The sequence below is a fragment of the Protomyctophum bolini genome (assembly GCF_963924005.1).
Source record: "Protomyctophum bolini genome assembly, chromosome: 7".
Lineage (NCBI taxonomy): Eukaryota > Metazoa > Chordata > Actinopteri > Myctophiformes > Myctophidae > Protomyctophum > Protomyctophum bolini.
This window is the reverse complement of record NC_137868.1, coordinates 25,781,861-25,798,091: the sequence shown is the minus strand read 5'-3', so window position 1 is coordinate 25,798,091 and position 16,231 is coordinate 25,781,861. Positions and strand designations below refer to the sequence as shown.

Genomic DNA, 16,231 nt, shown 5'->3' with positions numbered 1-16,231 from the left:
AAAGAAAAGAAAGAAATGTTTTTGAATATTTATTAACAGTTTGCAGAATTACAGTACATGTCAACTTGTCAAGCACAAACTCAAAGACTGTTAACTGTGAGTGGACGACCCAATTAAGCATTACACTTGTTTACAAGAGGGTCCACCTTGTTCAATTCATGCATGTGTGTGTGTGTGTGTGTGTGTGTGTGTGTGTGTGTGTGTGTGTGTGTGTGTGTGTGTGTGTGTGTGTGTGTGATCATCAATATGATATCTATCTGGCAGCAGGGAAGAAAATGCACAGGCAAAAGACTGACAGGAATTGTTTGGATTTGCCACGTACTATTTTAGACTAGAGGCACCTGAAGCAGGGGAGGGCAGGGGCAGGTACAGGATCACGTGGTCCCACAGGTAGGTGGTAGTATAGAGTCACGTGGTCACACAGGTAGGTAGGCTGGTAGGTAGGCAACGTACTTCAGCCATTACTAGCGATGGTGACTGCTGGGTGGGTTTGCATAGATTTCTTGCGCACTGAAGAAAGCTGGAGTTGTTGAGCACACCTATGTGTTTAGGTGTCAGGTGTAGGTAGCTATAGGTCGCACTGCTAGCTGGAATCTTTTGTCCTTTTCACTTTTTTTTAGTTTGATCTTTTTGTATTGTTAGATTAGTTTGTATTATTTGTATTTTGTCCTGAAATGACGGCACAGGTCGACTACCTAGCGGTGTTGTTCGCCACCACATCTGGCGCGAGTGGGGACCTGCTGGGGTCGGACGAGAAGGAGCTCGTGCAGTTGGTGTGGCAGCTGGTGGATTTAAAGAACAAAAAGGTAAAACTTTACTATCATTCCAAAGAGAATATGGTATTTTGATATTGTTTGCCACAATGGCCAGGTAGACTAAATAATTACTGCCTGTAAATAGCATGAGAGCTATGCGATGTTTAAAAGTGAAATGTCTTTGTTGTAAAGTCAGTGGCATAGCCTAATAAGAGATAATTAGCCTGGGAGTTTCTGCTGTTTCAAGTCTGACATGTTTTTTCCTTCTTCTGTAAACCAGTTGGGCAGGGTGAATGAGCTCCTGATTAAGCCCAAGCTCTCAGACTTGACAGAAGAAAAAGAGGAGGATGGGGTGGGGGGTGAGAAAGGATCTGGTGCAGAATTCGTCTCCACAGCCGCAAACCTCGAGAGTGCTTTAAACCAGGTATTTACCTCGCTGTTGCTGGGTCCACGGAAGTTGGTGTGTAATTTATATAGGTCTATTACATCATAATAACTGTCACTTTTGGAAAGTCATAGCCTACTGTAACTGTACATACTTAAATTCACTCCCAAATCACTACCAAAATACTGATTGATTGAATACTAGTCAAAAAATGTAAACAGCACGTACAGTAAAGCATTTATAGGCTATAAAGGATAACACCAAAAAGTCCTGGGGACTTGTTTCCATTGTGGTCCTATGTATTCAATGAATCAACAGAGAATATAATATGAACACATTAATGCATGGCATCAACAAATAAATACAAATTATATTTACAGAGAGGAAAAAATTAACATGTTGGCAGTGCATGACCCCTCATTTCAATGATGATGTTGTAGAGCCCTCATAACCAAATCATGTACAGTAAATGTAAACTACAGTGTGAGCAGTCATGGTTAAGTCAGTTAAGTGATAAGGACTTCTATCTTTCCCCAAAATGTAAATTAACTAATTTAGAATATGTGTAAGAGAAGTTGAATAAACGTACCCAGGCCTCTAGTACTGTAGCCTTTCAGAAGTCAGAGTGCCATAAGACCAACAATAAAGAGAAGAAATGTCAACAAAATAGAGCCTGACCTCAGTTTATCTATGAAACTAAGCAAGCAGGCACTGTATTAAAATGAAACACTATGGCTATGTGCCTATCTTTTCAGTTTCATCTTAGGCTGACCAATGAGGTGAACAGCATGGGCACAGGTACTTCAGTGTGTTTGTGTACAGACGGGCAACTCCACATCCGCCAAGTAATCCACCCTGAGGCTGCAGGCAAGGTAAGCAACCATGGAGGGCACAGGCCTCATCGCCAGAGCGGACATTCGCTGCTGCTACAACCTTTACTACTGCATTATGTTAAACATTTAGCATCATTACAAGAACGGCATCCAGTTGTCTACTTGATGACACAGACATGAACACAGATGACACTATACCCAATGTGCATCGTCAACATATCCCACCTAAACAGCTGTACACATAGTGGAACTACTGTCTTTTCTAGAGCAAATAGGAATATGACAGCAATAAATATACTGCAGCTGCTGTAAACCCACATCATCCAGCTGTTGCTGTGACACATATTCACATCCTGCTTGCATTTCAGTGTAGTTGTTTCCAACATGTTGGTTGACTTTGACATTCCCTCCTCTCTAGAACATCCCAGTGCCAGACTGTTTTTATTCCTTCTATGACCTGCGGAAGGAGTTCAGGAAGCACTTCCCCACATGTGATCTGAAGGTGTTGGATGTGCACATCATGGCAGAATGTATCCTTCCATAACATTAACCATGTTAAACTTGCCGTACCTATTTTGGGCATGTCTTCAAAGGCAAACTATTTCAAAATTAGCTAAAGTAGCCGTCACCGATATACTGTACAAGCTGCGTTGCATCACATTGTGAGCTTATACATCTGCTAATTCTACGTATAAAATAGAGCTTAAGTGGTTATCACCTGGTGTTGTCAGTGCTCTGTGTACTAATCACTATGTTTCAATCATGTTGGGCTCTGTCAGCAATCAGATCAATTTATACTCCATCGCACAACTATGTTGCTGACCAGATTCAAGCAAAATGTCAGCGACAGAGTATAAATAAGCCATTAGGAAGCAAGATGGATGTGTGGTGAGCACATAATACTCAAAGACACACACATCAGACGTTCACAAGCCATGGGGTGTTGGTTGCAAGACTAGTGGTTTTGAAATGCAAATAGAGAAACAAAGGCAGTACCTTGCTCAGTGCATAGTGAAAGACAGCATGTTTAGCCAACAGGGCTAACCCACACACACCCATTACAACAGGAGAACTCGTCTCTCTCTCTCTCTCTCTCTCTCTCTCTCTCTCTCTCTCTCTCTCTCTCTCTCTCTCTCTCTCTCTCTCTCTCTCTCTCTCTCTCCCCCATTTGGGCTGCTTCTCACTATCATTTATTTTTCATGTTTACATTCATTATTTTACACACAGACTCATACATATTGTCAAGCCCACCTGTAAAGGGAAATAGTTTTGTTTTCTGACACATTTGACCACAAACTGTAGTTTTCCCCTTAACTGTTGCTCCCTCAGCTTTGAGCATTACTGTTGATCCACCTGCCCTTCTGGATCCGTCTGCCATAATGCCCCCAGAGGTAGCAGTACAACAGGTCCAGACCATGGCCAACGTGGTCCTTTCCCTGATCTCTGAGCCCCTATGTGAGTGCCATACACTATCACTATCTGACATAACGTGAATTATTCTAATATGAAGACATTTAACCTAATACTTAACAGGATATCATATAACTGTTTAGGAGGAGTGCTGAGATATTGATTTTTCTTCCGTCACAGGTCACAAGTCACAATATCCAGAGAGAATAAGTGAAAAGTTTGAGACTGGCACTTGGTAAGTGTATTTTTTGATTTTGTAACATATAAAATTAACTTAACCACAACCAAAAACAAATACCGGTATATCTACAAGATTGCAACAATTGTAATGTGTTATGAGCTTGTACAACAAAGTATAGGGCTAAAGTGGTTGAAGTTCTTTTCTGCGTGTGTGTGTGTGTGTGTGTGTGTGTGTGTGTGTGTGTGTGTGTGTGTGTGTGTGTGTGTGTGTGTGTGTGTGTGTGTGTGTGTGTGTGTGGTGTGTGTGTGGGTGTGTGTGTGTGTGTGTGTGTGTGTGTGTGTGTGTGTGTGTGTGTGTGTGTGTGTGTGTGTGTGTGTGTGTGTGTGTGTGTGTGTGTGTGTGTGTGTGTGTGTGTGTGTGTGTGCGCAGCAGTAAGATGGAGAAGGTATGTGACAACACAGTGATCAGAGCCAGAGGTCTACCATGGCAGTCTTCTGACCAGGATATAGCTCGCTTCTTCAGAGGACTCAACATTGCTAAGTAAGTGTGTTTTTCAAGCCAAATGTCTTTAGCAAGCGATGTGTTGACTTGTCACATGCGTATCATCAATCCATATTTACTTGAATGAGTCTGAGAAGGTTTGGAGACCTCACATTGGTAAATGTTTGTAGGAACATTTTGGCATTGATTTTGGAGTGCTGTAATCTCATATATAAATGCTGTGTTGTTGTTCAGAGGTGGAGCTGCGCTGTGTCTAAATGCTCAGGGGAGGAGGAATGGAGAGGCTCTTGTTCGTTTTGTCAATGAGGAGCACAGAGACCTGGCTCTACAGAGGCACAAACACCATATGGGAAACAGATACATAGAGGTGAGCTTAACCATAACTCTTTTTAAAATCTTTCAAACATAGCAGAATTAAAAACTCACAATGTTGTGACACGTTGTTTCATACAGATGAGCTATTATTGCTATTTCTGAAATAGGGCTTTAGTGGTTTACTAATGAAAGAATCACCCAGCAGTTCTTTCAAGTCATCATATCATAGTGATTTGATGATTAAATGAATTGCTTGATAATGGACTGCCTCATTCCTTCCATTGTCAGGTTTACAAAGCAACAGGAGAGGACTTCCTTAAAATAGCAGGAGGTAAGAAACTTAAACTCAATCAAGGTTTCAATGTGGACCATTGGAATGTTGAGTATGACGTAACAGCAAAATGGCTGCCATGTGAATATGGTCAATGGTGTGTGAAGACGCCAATGCAACGTGCTGTCACTATGATAGTCTCTGCTTAGTCTGAACGTGTTTGGGGTGGATTTCTTGGCATAGAATCAATCCAATCATTCCTACGGTAGCATAGGTAAAAGTAATCACTGCAATCAAAGCAATTCATCATAATCCCATGATGTCTTTCTTTCAGAAACAAGATGCCATTTATTGACATGGCACAAGTTGTAATGGCCTGAATAGCATGACTTTTGACTTTAGGCTCATGCCAGCCCTATCCCAAGTATGGCATAAGAGTGGGAAATGTAAATGCCGATGACTATACTTTTATACTTGGTACTTATTTGGTTCTGGCTTGACAAGGTGCTTCTGTTTGTTAGGCACTTCCAATGAGGTAGCAGTGTTCTTGTCACGGGAGGACCTGGTGATAGTGAGGATGAGAGGACTTCCCTTCACTGCCACACATGAGCAGGTGTTGGCCTTCTTTGGCCAGGAGGATGGCCTCAAAGAGGCATGTCCGGTCAGCGGAGGAAAGGACGGCATCCTATTTGTTCGTTACCCGGACGGGCGACCCACTGGCGATGCCTTCGTCTTATTTGCCTGTGAGGACCAGGCCCAGTGTGCTCTAAGGAAACACAAAGACATTTTGGGAAAGCGATACATCGAGTTGTTCAAGAGCACTGCTGCAGAGGTGCAACAGGTAGGCGTGCGTGCTTTGATGTGAGACTTGAAAATGAGGTGGATTTTTGCTTGTTTTTCCTGACCTGAGGATTGCAGATCTACCTCCTCGAATTTCTTTTGTTTTGTAGAAGCATGCAGAGTTATTGTTGGTAGGTTCTTGTTTTGTGCATTCAGACCTGGGCAAGACAATGTGTGGGTGTAGGTTACTTATAGGAAATATTGGAAGACTGTTTAAGGGTGGGAACTGCATGATAAGGAGTGTGCGCGTGCGCGACTGCACGTGTGTGTGGGTGGGTGCCATTCCCTCCCCTTTACTGCAAGCTCTTCTTAATAATGGAAGGGTTTTTGGACAAATACATAATTCTCTGTGTTAAAGATGACCATTATCTTTCCCTTTTGTGTCTCGTGGGATAAATACATTCAAATGATGTTCTTATCTCAGTGAATTGATAAACATGCATTTGATTTTGAATGTACAATGTACATTATCTATGGAAGTGGTCTCTTGGTTGAATAATGTGACTGCGAGAGGCTTAGGGATTTATGGCTCTTTTCTAGCACTGCAAACAAGTCAGTGTCCTGTTGGCAACAGGCCCGTTCCTGTATAACATTACACCACATACTACATTTACAGTCACATCCCAAAAGTGAGGAATTGTCCTGCTGGTACATAATGTAACTGTAACATTACACAAAACTGTACTGAAGTGAATAGGGTGTTTTTATGAATTTGACCCATTGATGCAGTATCCATATAGACTATGATGTGTTGTGGATTAGTGTTCTGTCAGCAAAAGTATTAGCGAGACAGTATATGCAGAGAGTGAGTCACTGTTGAAGATATATCGCTTTAGGTTCTGGAGATGTATGTAACTGTAACTGTGTGTGTGTGTGTGTGTGTGTGTGTGTGTGTGTGTGTGTGTGTGTGTGTGTGTGTGTGTGTGTGTGTGTGTGTGTGTGTGTGTGTGTGTTTGTTTTAGGTGCTGAACCGGTACTCGTCGGCGCCTCTGATCCCTGTGGCTCCCGCCCCTCTGGTGTCAGTGCTACCCACAGTATCTCTCCTGCCCCCTCCTGGCGGCATGAGGGACTGCCTGCGGTTGAGGGGGCTGCCCTACACAGCCACCATAGAGGACATCCTTACCTTTCTGGGGGAGTTCACACAGGACATCAGACCACATGGCGTGCACATGGTGCTCAACCAGCAGGTACCTCTCGCACTCAACACTAGCAATGTTTCTCAAATGATAGTACGTTTACGGCTAGGGATTCATTCACAGAGGTACTACAGAGAAAGTGGAAAATGTAATACATGTTACCTTTGTGTTTAATGATAAAACATTGACAAACCTAGTCCGAACTGCTGATCTGTAAAGTGTTAAACCAAATTAAATCAAAAACGCTATCGTATAACATTAACGTATAATGTTAAAGCTGTTATTGAATAGAAAGCAACACTTATTTGAACATTATTTTAACCTATCAAAACTGGACTTATGTTATGGCCACAGTTTGAAATTAATCTGCTCGGAAGGCACTAATTGTAACTCTTTCACTCAATTACATATTTTTAAGTTATATTCTTCAAAAGGTGGGTTATATTCATTCATAGCACCACTAGCTTGGATTTTCTTTTGCAGCTTTTTAAGTAAAATGTTGTTGGTTAAAGGGTACTTCAGAAATCAGGGAAAATGGGGGTACTGAACCTTTGACAACCACTGCACTACGCCTACTACGGGATTGCATGCATTAATGCATTGATGTATGCTTCTCCGACAGACATTTACACTAATCTTCAACGTCTCCATCTCTCTGTCTTCAGGGTCGTCCATCAGGGGATTGTTTCATACAGATGACCTCGGCAGAGCGGGCCTTCGGCGCCTCCCAGCGGCTCCACAAGCAAGTGATGTCAGGCGTGCGAGGCGTGAACAGCCGCTACGTGGAGGTGTTCCCCTGCAGCGCGGAGGAGATGGGCCTGGTGCTGATGGGAGGCTCGCTGTCACATACACACACACACACACATAGCCGGAGCAGCCGGAGTGGGACAGGGCTCAGCCCGCCGCCATGTAAGTCCAGACGTAAGTGCCGCTGGGAGCTGGGGGTGCTTCGGGAACGCAGGGTAGGTGCAGGGCTCCTGCCACGGGGGGCAGAGGTGAGAGGTTAGAGGTTAAATTCTGCCCCTCTCTCTTCTCTGGGTTCTCTCCAATCTAGAACTGGGAGGACGGGGACGTATGGTCTGACCAGGAGGGGTAGGAAGCGTGTGCGTGTGCGTGTGTGTGTGTGTGTGTGTGTGTGTGTGTGTGTGTGTGTGTGTGTGTGCGCGTGTGCATGTACAATGTGAACTTGTGTGTGCATGTTTATATGCGTGTACATATGGTACTCCTGGTTATTCCCTTTGTAATTCACTGTGATTTATTTTTGGGGGGTGATGTTTGCATGCACTGAGAAACCTTGTAGAGAATGATCTGTTCTATACAATTTCAATTTCCATCTCTGGTATTCACACATTTCTGAATGAATAGTCTGTTGCAACATCACATGTGTCACCCAATTCGTAATCCCACCATTATGCCTGATTTATACTTGGTTGTGCTCCGGTGTTGCCCACTGAAAATGGCAGATCTACAAGCTCCCAATGCGTTGCAGTGTGACTATTTTCCATGCAGGACACCTGCGTGCAACTAAGTATAACTCCGGCTTTAGTCCCTTACTCTAGGGTTACAGTACATACTGTGATCGGTAGTGGTTATTTCAGCAGGATTGCAGCATTTCGTCAGATTGACAACAGGCCGGGTTTGGTATGTTGATCAGACATAATCAGTACCCCGGTCTTAGATGTGTGTCCACCTGTGCTTGTCCAATCAGCGGGGCTGTGGGAGAGGTGTTTGAAGCTGAGCGCTGGTGTGTAGAGATGTTCTGTGTTCTGGTTCTCTCACTTCACTGTCAATGTGCACTTATGCGCGCCGACAATGAATAAAACGTATTAAATGCTTTTGAATGGTTTAGATGGATTACATGAGTTCACATTGAGTGAAAAGCAGAGAGCGCTTGAATTCAGTGCAAATTCTGTGTAGGTAGTAATGAGGCCTATATCATATTGTCTGGATAGGGTATACAGAAAACCACACTCTTATAGGATGCTTGCAGACAATTAACCATATTCACAGGATGCTCAATTTGCTCTTATGTGATACTCGGGGTGGGGTTTCCCTCCCTCGTGAGTCGTGACTATAATGTAAGGGCAAAATGACCACCATGTGACAATGGTCTATTGCACATACACACAGTAGTGGAGGGGTCATTGTTTGTCTGAACTGCATGAACTCTCTCTAAAACAAACAATGATAAGAATTCTAATGGACTCATTCATTCCATATGAAGCATGTATCTCTTTCACTTAGTTTTTTTGAGCCTATCTTCCCCCCTCCCCCCTTTCTCATCTCCAGGTCTGTCTCCACCAACCTACTCATTCACCTCCGCCCCCGCTGTTCTACCTGCCGAGGCTGCTGGGCTCTATCCTCCTATCGGCCAGGTACTGCTGACTCCCCGCCACCTGCACCCGGGACACGCCTACTACCCCGCCTCAGCTCAGATATACATGAATTACGCAGCCTACTACCCCAGGTAATGGCCAATAACAAATACGTCTTATTCATTGTGGGATTGTGCAGCTCCACTGGCATTCGTGATTCAACAATGATTCTACCTCTTATCCAAGTAGATAAAAGTCACTATACACTGGTATTGTATGAAAGAAAGAGGGAAGGTCTGGGACGTGATGGATGTGTGTGTGGTTTTGTCAAGGAGAAGGACTTGGGGACAAGGGTAGTTAATAACTGAACCGTGCGGTATCAGAAGTTGGTAAACAGCATCGACCTCTTTTTCTCCCTGGTCAGCAAACTTTCCTTGCGACCACAGATCACTTGCAGACTATCCAATGTATTTTTTATTTTTTTTCCAGTTTATTATTTGTCAAGTGTATTTAAAAGGACGTATTTTTCAATATTACCAACGTTTCCTAACAGTCCCACTTCCCCTGTGTTTGTTTCTCCCAGTCCACCTGGTTCTCCCACCACTCTGGGTTTCTTCCCCTCCCCCTCCCCGCTCTCCTCTCCAGGGGGGTTGATGCGTATGCCTGGCCTGGCCTACAGCAACGGAGTCAAAGAACTCATTAACGCCGTACAGGGCTACCAGGTATGAAATCACCTGTGTGTGTGTGTGCAGGGTGTTGGCACACACACAAACACACACACACACACACACACACACACACACACACACACACACACACACACGTGCATATGTCAAGAACGTGTTTGCCGTTCCTGTACACGTTTGCTGTTCACATGTCTCCCTGGAGGATCTATATGCTGTATTCAAATATTCTTCTATTGTGGGTGTGGATCACCAGGCATCCACTGTGTTTGCCCAGAGGCTATCAAACTAGTTTATCAGGTCTACTCTCCCTGTTTCTCTCTCACACACACTTGTTGCTTGCATAGACTTGAATTGCCAGAAGTCTTATTTAAACTCTGAAGAGAACCGTACAGTTGCACAAGATATTTGTTCCATGATCTACACATGGATTTCAAGCCAAGTATATTTTTTTAGATAAAGAGCACTACTCTGCCTCTGCCAGGTGTTGGCTAGTCTCAGCTAACGTGGTTTGTAGAGCAGCCTATGTGTTTTTCTTGTGTCTCAGTCTCAGTCCTGGTGTCTCTGTCCCTCCTCCTCCCCTCCCCAGTACGCATCTGAAGATGGTCTCATGCACGCCCATGGGCCTGTGCACGCTCACGACCCGACCAGGACTTTGCTTACGCAGCCCAAAGAATGGGTGTGTATTTAAAGGTGTCTCAGACAGGTGGAAGGTAAGGATTGGCTGAAGAGCCAGTGAGGGGATGTGGATCGTGGCTTTCCGTCTGAGCTAGTGGTGACTGTAGGAGTGGGTCACAGGAACTCTGTGTGACAGGGATGTCTCTGTTTAGACAAACAAAGTTTCCACTAACCACAACATGCTTGTGTCGATGACAGGCCATAGCCATGTGATTCATCTGCTTTTAAGTGGTTAGAGGAAATCTCTTGGGAGTTTAAGCATTTCTTTGGATCTTGGACCAATCTTGGACCTTTCTTGGATCTTGGTCGTGCACCATTCCCTCATTGAATCTACAGCTCTGATATAGCGAATCACTCTGATGCTATAGTGACTATTCCTGTGCTATAGGCAGGAAATCACTATAATAGCCTGACATTGATTCTAGTGTTGTAGTGTTGGAGGTGGCTTAAAATGAGGTGGTTGGAGAAGGTGATGGGTATAACTGCTGGTAGTCTGGTACAGGTCAATTTGTTTACATTCTCAGAGTTAATTTGACACTGAGGATTTTAGTGTGTACTACTATGGATCTGTATTTATGTACAGTCAATGCTGACACTCCTGCCCTCGTCTCTTTCTCTGTAGAGTCCAGCTGAGTCGATGTCTCTCCTGAGCAGCAGTCTGATTGGTCATTCCAGTGGAGGTGATGTTCCTCTGATGCCCTTCCCCCCTCATTTGGCCAAGCACGGAGGACAGTACCTGGATTTGACCCTGCTGTAGGGACACACACACACACACACACACATGCACACACAAGACCATTGACAAAATGCATAAGTCAAAAGACTCCTATCGTATTCCTAGGTTTTGAAAATAATAGTCTTTTAGTTGTTATTTATATGTTTAAGAACAGAAATTAATGTATTTGATATCAAATCAATGTGGCCTTAGCCCAGATAGCAGCTTTGTCTTATATTGCACAGTGTATTTTTAAAAGCTTTATAGAGACGTTTTAACATGTTTATATTATAACTGCTATGAGTCATGTGCTAAAAAAAGAAAAGGAAGAAAAAGAAAAACGACTTACTTACCTATCGAGCTAAAACACTCCTTTGTGCCCCCTGAGTGAAAGCAGAGTGAACATGTATACATGAATGAGTGTGAGAGAGATAAGAATGAGTATTATGCATACTGTAGCTGTATTGATACATTTTAATACTGTATATGTTTATCTTATTTGTTTATATACATTTTGTGTTTCCAACACAACATTCAATGATTGTATTGGAAGCTTTTGTGCATGAAGAAGTTGGTAGTGCCACTTTGAGATGTTTACATGATGCCAAATACCAATGCACTGCTAATGAGTATGACTACTACTGAGTACAACAGCAGTATGTTCTCCATACATGTTACGTTGCAGGAAGTTGTCTGAGCTTGTCAAATGGTCCATCACTGCCATCAGGCCAAACGGGCACATTTCTTGCCTCCCCAAACCCTATGTATATTGGATATATATATATATACGAGAAATAATTTCACCCACTTTTTTACACATGCAAAGCTGTGATGAGACAATAAAGTTGAAGGTGGGAGAAGTAGCCTCATATATATATATATATGAGGCTACTTCCATCAAGTTCCATGTTGTATAATGCCAAAGTTCTCTTTTGTCTTCGACACCAACCTGAGCCGAAGACAACGGCAGTTGGCAGTAACCTTACCACAGGGCTGTGTTCCTTAAGAGGAGCTCATTTCACAGGCTCAATGATGCTCAGCAGCCACAAGTGGTTTCTGACAGATTTTATTACACATTTTCACTCCCGGAGAGGACAGCAAAGAAGATCTTTCACTTTCCTCCGTCTCCACCCGGCAGCCGCCGCCCGCCCCTCACCCCCACCCCTGCTGATGTCAGGGAATGTCATGGAAGCAAAACAGGTCTCCCCACATAGAAACCCTCTCTCCTTCCATTCACAGCTGTTTGATCAGTTGTAGGTGAGGGACAAGTTGACAAGGAACGCAACTGAAGGACATTATTGACATTCATCCTGTGAATTTGATTCCCTTGTGCTCCCGGGGCGGGAGGTTCTGCATGGACTCCATGTTACTGTGCACGTGTCCACAGGGGATGATATCACTGCATAGCATTATGCATGCCGTAGTTACACCCCTAACACTGTGTCTTCATTCTGTCAGTTGGCCCCGTGCTCAGGGCATCCTGCTGCAACTGTATAATAAACATTACATGTGAAGTTTAAGGTTTTTGAATACTTTATTAGCAGTTTGAAAACAGTATTATATCATGACATACAATACACTACATATCTTTAACAATGCTAAAAGCAGTAATAGATATATTTACAGGAAAAAAGTGGGGCGGCCGAGGGAGGCAGAGGATGGCGCTCCTTCCATGGAGCTTGCTGAGGGAGTACGTTGTTTGCATTTATGGGGGCAAGTTGGTCTCCAAGCAACTTAATTTAGATGCTCATATTTTTTTTGTATTTCTTGACCACTTAATTCTCTTAAAAACATTTTTGCAGAGATTAGCAGAGATTTTTAAATATGCCGTTTCTGCAATTGCAACAAAATATTTTGTTTAAGCTTTTGCCTATAATGACACTTTCTTTTCACACGGTCCTGTGCTGGTGGAGAGCTGTCTGTATCGGGAGAGTTTGTGATAGTACAGAAGTGCACAGCGAGTTCCTCAATCACAGATGGAGGTTGTGATGCAGGGGAGGCTCTGGGAACTCCCTTTCACCGTCCATAGTGATTACCTTGCTGTGTTTCTCACATACACACCATTGTGAAGACACACTATTGTCATTCAGACACACAGGACATTATATGACAGGATGGCCTTCTTCTCGGAAGGTTGGGATGGTAAAGAATGGATAGAGCAAGCATGGTAAAGAGAGAAGGGATACAGACAAAAAGATGACGGACCCCCTCGGGCAGATTTGGCATTGTGTAACACAATACTGTGCACCCCACCCAACCTGAGCCCTTTTAAACACATTCATTCACCCACTCATGAACAACACCTAACCTTAAACCAGCATAGCAAGCAACACACATTAGTATCTATGTAACAACACAAAACTCAACTTGTTTCTTTAACAACTTACATTTTCTGGCAGGGTAATTGTGTAATTAGATCAATTACATCAGTGATACTCAACCTCAGGCCCGCGGGACCATTATGACTGGCCCACCAATGAAAATCTAAAAAAAAGAAGAAAAGAAAATCTGGAAAATGAAATAAAAATAAATAAATAATTATAAGTAATACTATTAGAGTTGTACTATTACTCGCACAAAAATAAAAGCTTGGGGGGGGGGGGGAGATGCAATGCAAATGAAAGACATATACTGTGTATCCCTATTCCCTGACATAACTTTATAGCTAAACGGACAGAATTCTATTTTATTTGAATGATGAAACCCAGCTGCCATTAATAGTTGGAAATGGAAATGGAAATTGCGGAAATGGAAATTGCGGAAATTGTAATTACGGAAATTGCGGAAATGGTGGAAATGGAAATTGCGGAAATGCGGAAATGGAAATTGCGGAAATGGTAATTGCGGAAATGGTGGAAATGGAAATTGCGGAAATTGCGGAAATGGAAATTGAGGAAATTGCGGAAATGGTAATTGGGGAAATTGCTAACTTATATCTATCTATTTGGACAGGCAGGAAGGCAGACAGCTACTCATAGACAGACAGACAGCTACTCATAGACAATTGGGCAGGCAGGCAGACAGCTACTCATAGACAGACAGACAGCTACTCAATTGGACAGGCAGGAAGGCAGACAGCTACTCATAGACAGGCAGACAGACAGCTACTCATGGACAATTAGGCAGGCAGACAGCTACTCATAGACAGGCAGACAGACAGCTACTCATGAACAATTAGGCAGGCAGGCAGACAGCTACTCAGACAGGCAGACAGACAGCTACTCATGGACAATTGGACAGGCAGGCAGGCAGACAGACAGCTACTCATAGACAGGCAGACAGTAAGACAGCTACTCATTGACAGACAGACAAATAACTACTCATGGACAGACAGACAGGCAGCTACTCATGAACAATTAGGCAGGCAGGCAGACAGCTACTCAGACAGGCAGACAGACAGCTACTCATGGACAATTGGACAGGCAGGCAGGCAGGCAGACAGCTACTCATAGACAGGCAGACAGTAAGACAGCTACTCATTGACAGACAGACAAATAACTACTCATGGACAGACAGACAGGCAGGCAGGCAGGCAAAGAGCTACTCATGTTATGTTATGTTATTATAACAGCTACTCATGTTATGTGCAATAATTTGTGCAGTTATGGAAACAGCTCTTTGTGTTTATGCAAGAAAATGTAACACATTTATTTATTTACATATTGTGTGCATGCACATTGTACTTTGATACATTTTGCGAAAATAAAGCAATTGAAAGAGAGAAGTTATCAAGTATCATTAATGTCGTAATTTTATCTACTGGCCCCTGGCCCCTTGCCATTTTTGTAATGTGGCCCACAGGTAAATCTATTTGAGTATCCCTGAATTACATCATCATTTTAATACACTAACTTTTCTATTTATGTTGACACAATTTTAACTAGTTAATCTGTATTGGGTATTTGGGTGGTTTGAAGTGACATCTTCTATAATCCTGCTTGCATTTGTTGTCTCACGTCACATGATTGAAGGATCACAAGAGAGGAGTGTATACACTATACAGTAATGCACATTCCATTATTCATGTGAAAGCTGTTCCACTGTGCCTTCACCTTCACTGCCTTGCTTTCAGGAAGATGAATTGACTTTTCTTTTACTGAGGTGGTTCACTGACTGAGCAGGGGGACAATTATAATGTGACTCATCGTGAGCCGTGTAGAGAAGAGGAGGGCGAATCTGTAAGATTCTTTATGACAACATTCCCTCAGGTTGGGTGAGGCATATAGCCTACAGACACACACACACACACACACACACACAGGGCGAGGCATATGGCCTACAGACACACAGGGTGAGGTCAAGCCACATTCCAATGTCAATAGAGATCAAAGATGCTGCCACTAGATAATTCTCAAACTCATGAAGCATTATTTATTGAGATTAAACCAAGGGTGTAAACAACACAGTGAAGATTTACAATTTGACAGTACGGTAACAAAAAAGTAAAAACACACACTCCTTCAGAATGAGTTGGTGACGTCACATGGAGGCTGACATAACTTCCAAGAACCGATTTGCATTTGACCTCCGAAAGATTGGGATAAAAACTCTGGACAACAGTGGGGTTTTGTGGTATCTCTTCCTCTTTGGCAAGCCATAATCAGCCGTGTGTCTGCCAGTACCTGCCACAACAGTAGCGACTGTGGATTTGTCTCCATCTAATGGGCAATTTGAGACTGCAGGTCCTGACAGGAGGGACAGAGCTGTTATCCCATCTTATCATTTCTAATACCAGGGCTGACAATAATTCATGTTCACCCCCGGTCCCCCGGTTATTTAAAGTTATTTTAAAGTTTTTTCAAAAAATAATAAAACCCAAAAGCATACATTAAGCAAGAGTTAGTAACAAACCTGTTCAATCGCCGGCAGGCAAATTAATTGCAATGTCTAGCTATTTTACGCATTGAATTGAAAGTAGTAGACTCGCTAGTATTGCACCACACACACACAACGGTTCTGAAATGGTACAGGTCGCAGATGATAACAGTCTTATGTAAATAGTGAGATTTGTATCACTGGTGCTGAAAGAGAAAAAGTCATCAAATATCAGCAACCTGGAGGACTCCAGTCACTGGCTGAACAACATGGAAATGGTCTCCGTCAGCGTCAGGTGCTGTATGTCCAAACCTTACCAACAATTTTTTTTTTTTTTTAGAAAATTGTTAATACTTTGCATTGGTTCAAATTGTAAAACACACACACACACACACACA

General features: G+C 43.1%; 1 protein-coding gene across 4 annotated transcripts; it reads left to right on the top strand.

The window, feature by feature from the left end:
* The first annotated feature begins 473 nt into the window (after positions 1-473).
* esrp1 (epithelial splicing regulatory protein 1) lies at positions 474-12,538 on the top strand. Of its 4 annotated transcripts, none has more exons than XM_080768868.1 (16): positions 474-806; positions 1,036-1,179; positions 1,896-2,012; positions 2,392-2,503; positions 3,303-3,428; positions 3,564-3,618; positions 3,997-4,104; positions 4,300-4,432; positions 4,669-4,711; positions 5,173-5,492; positions 6,454-6,678; positions 7,293-7,548; positions 8,917-9,094; positions 9,526-9,664; positions 10,215-10,304; positions 10,926-12,538. In XM_080768868.1, the coding sequence occupies exons 1-16, from the start codon at positions 675-677 to the stop codon at positions 11,058-11,060; spliced, it is 2,313 nt and encodes a 770-aa protein (XP_080624994.1). In that variant the 5' UTR covers positions 474-674; the 3' UTR covers positions 11,061-12,538. The 4 variants fall into 4 exon arrangements, with proteins under 4 accessions (XP_080624994.1, XP_080624995.1, XP_080624993.1 ...); XM_080768869.1 differs by having other exon boundaries at positions 3,994-4,104; positions 7,293-7,536; XM_080768867.1 differs by having other exon boundaries at positions 3,994-4,104.
* Positions 12,539-16,231: the final 3,693 nt, after the last annotated feature.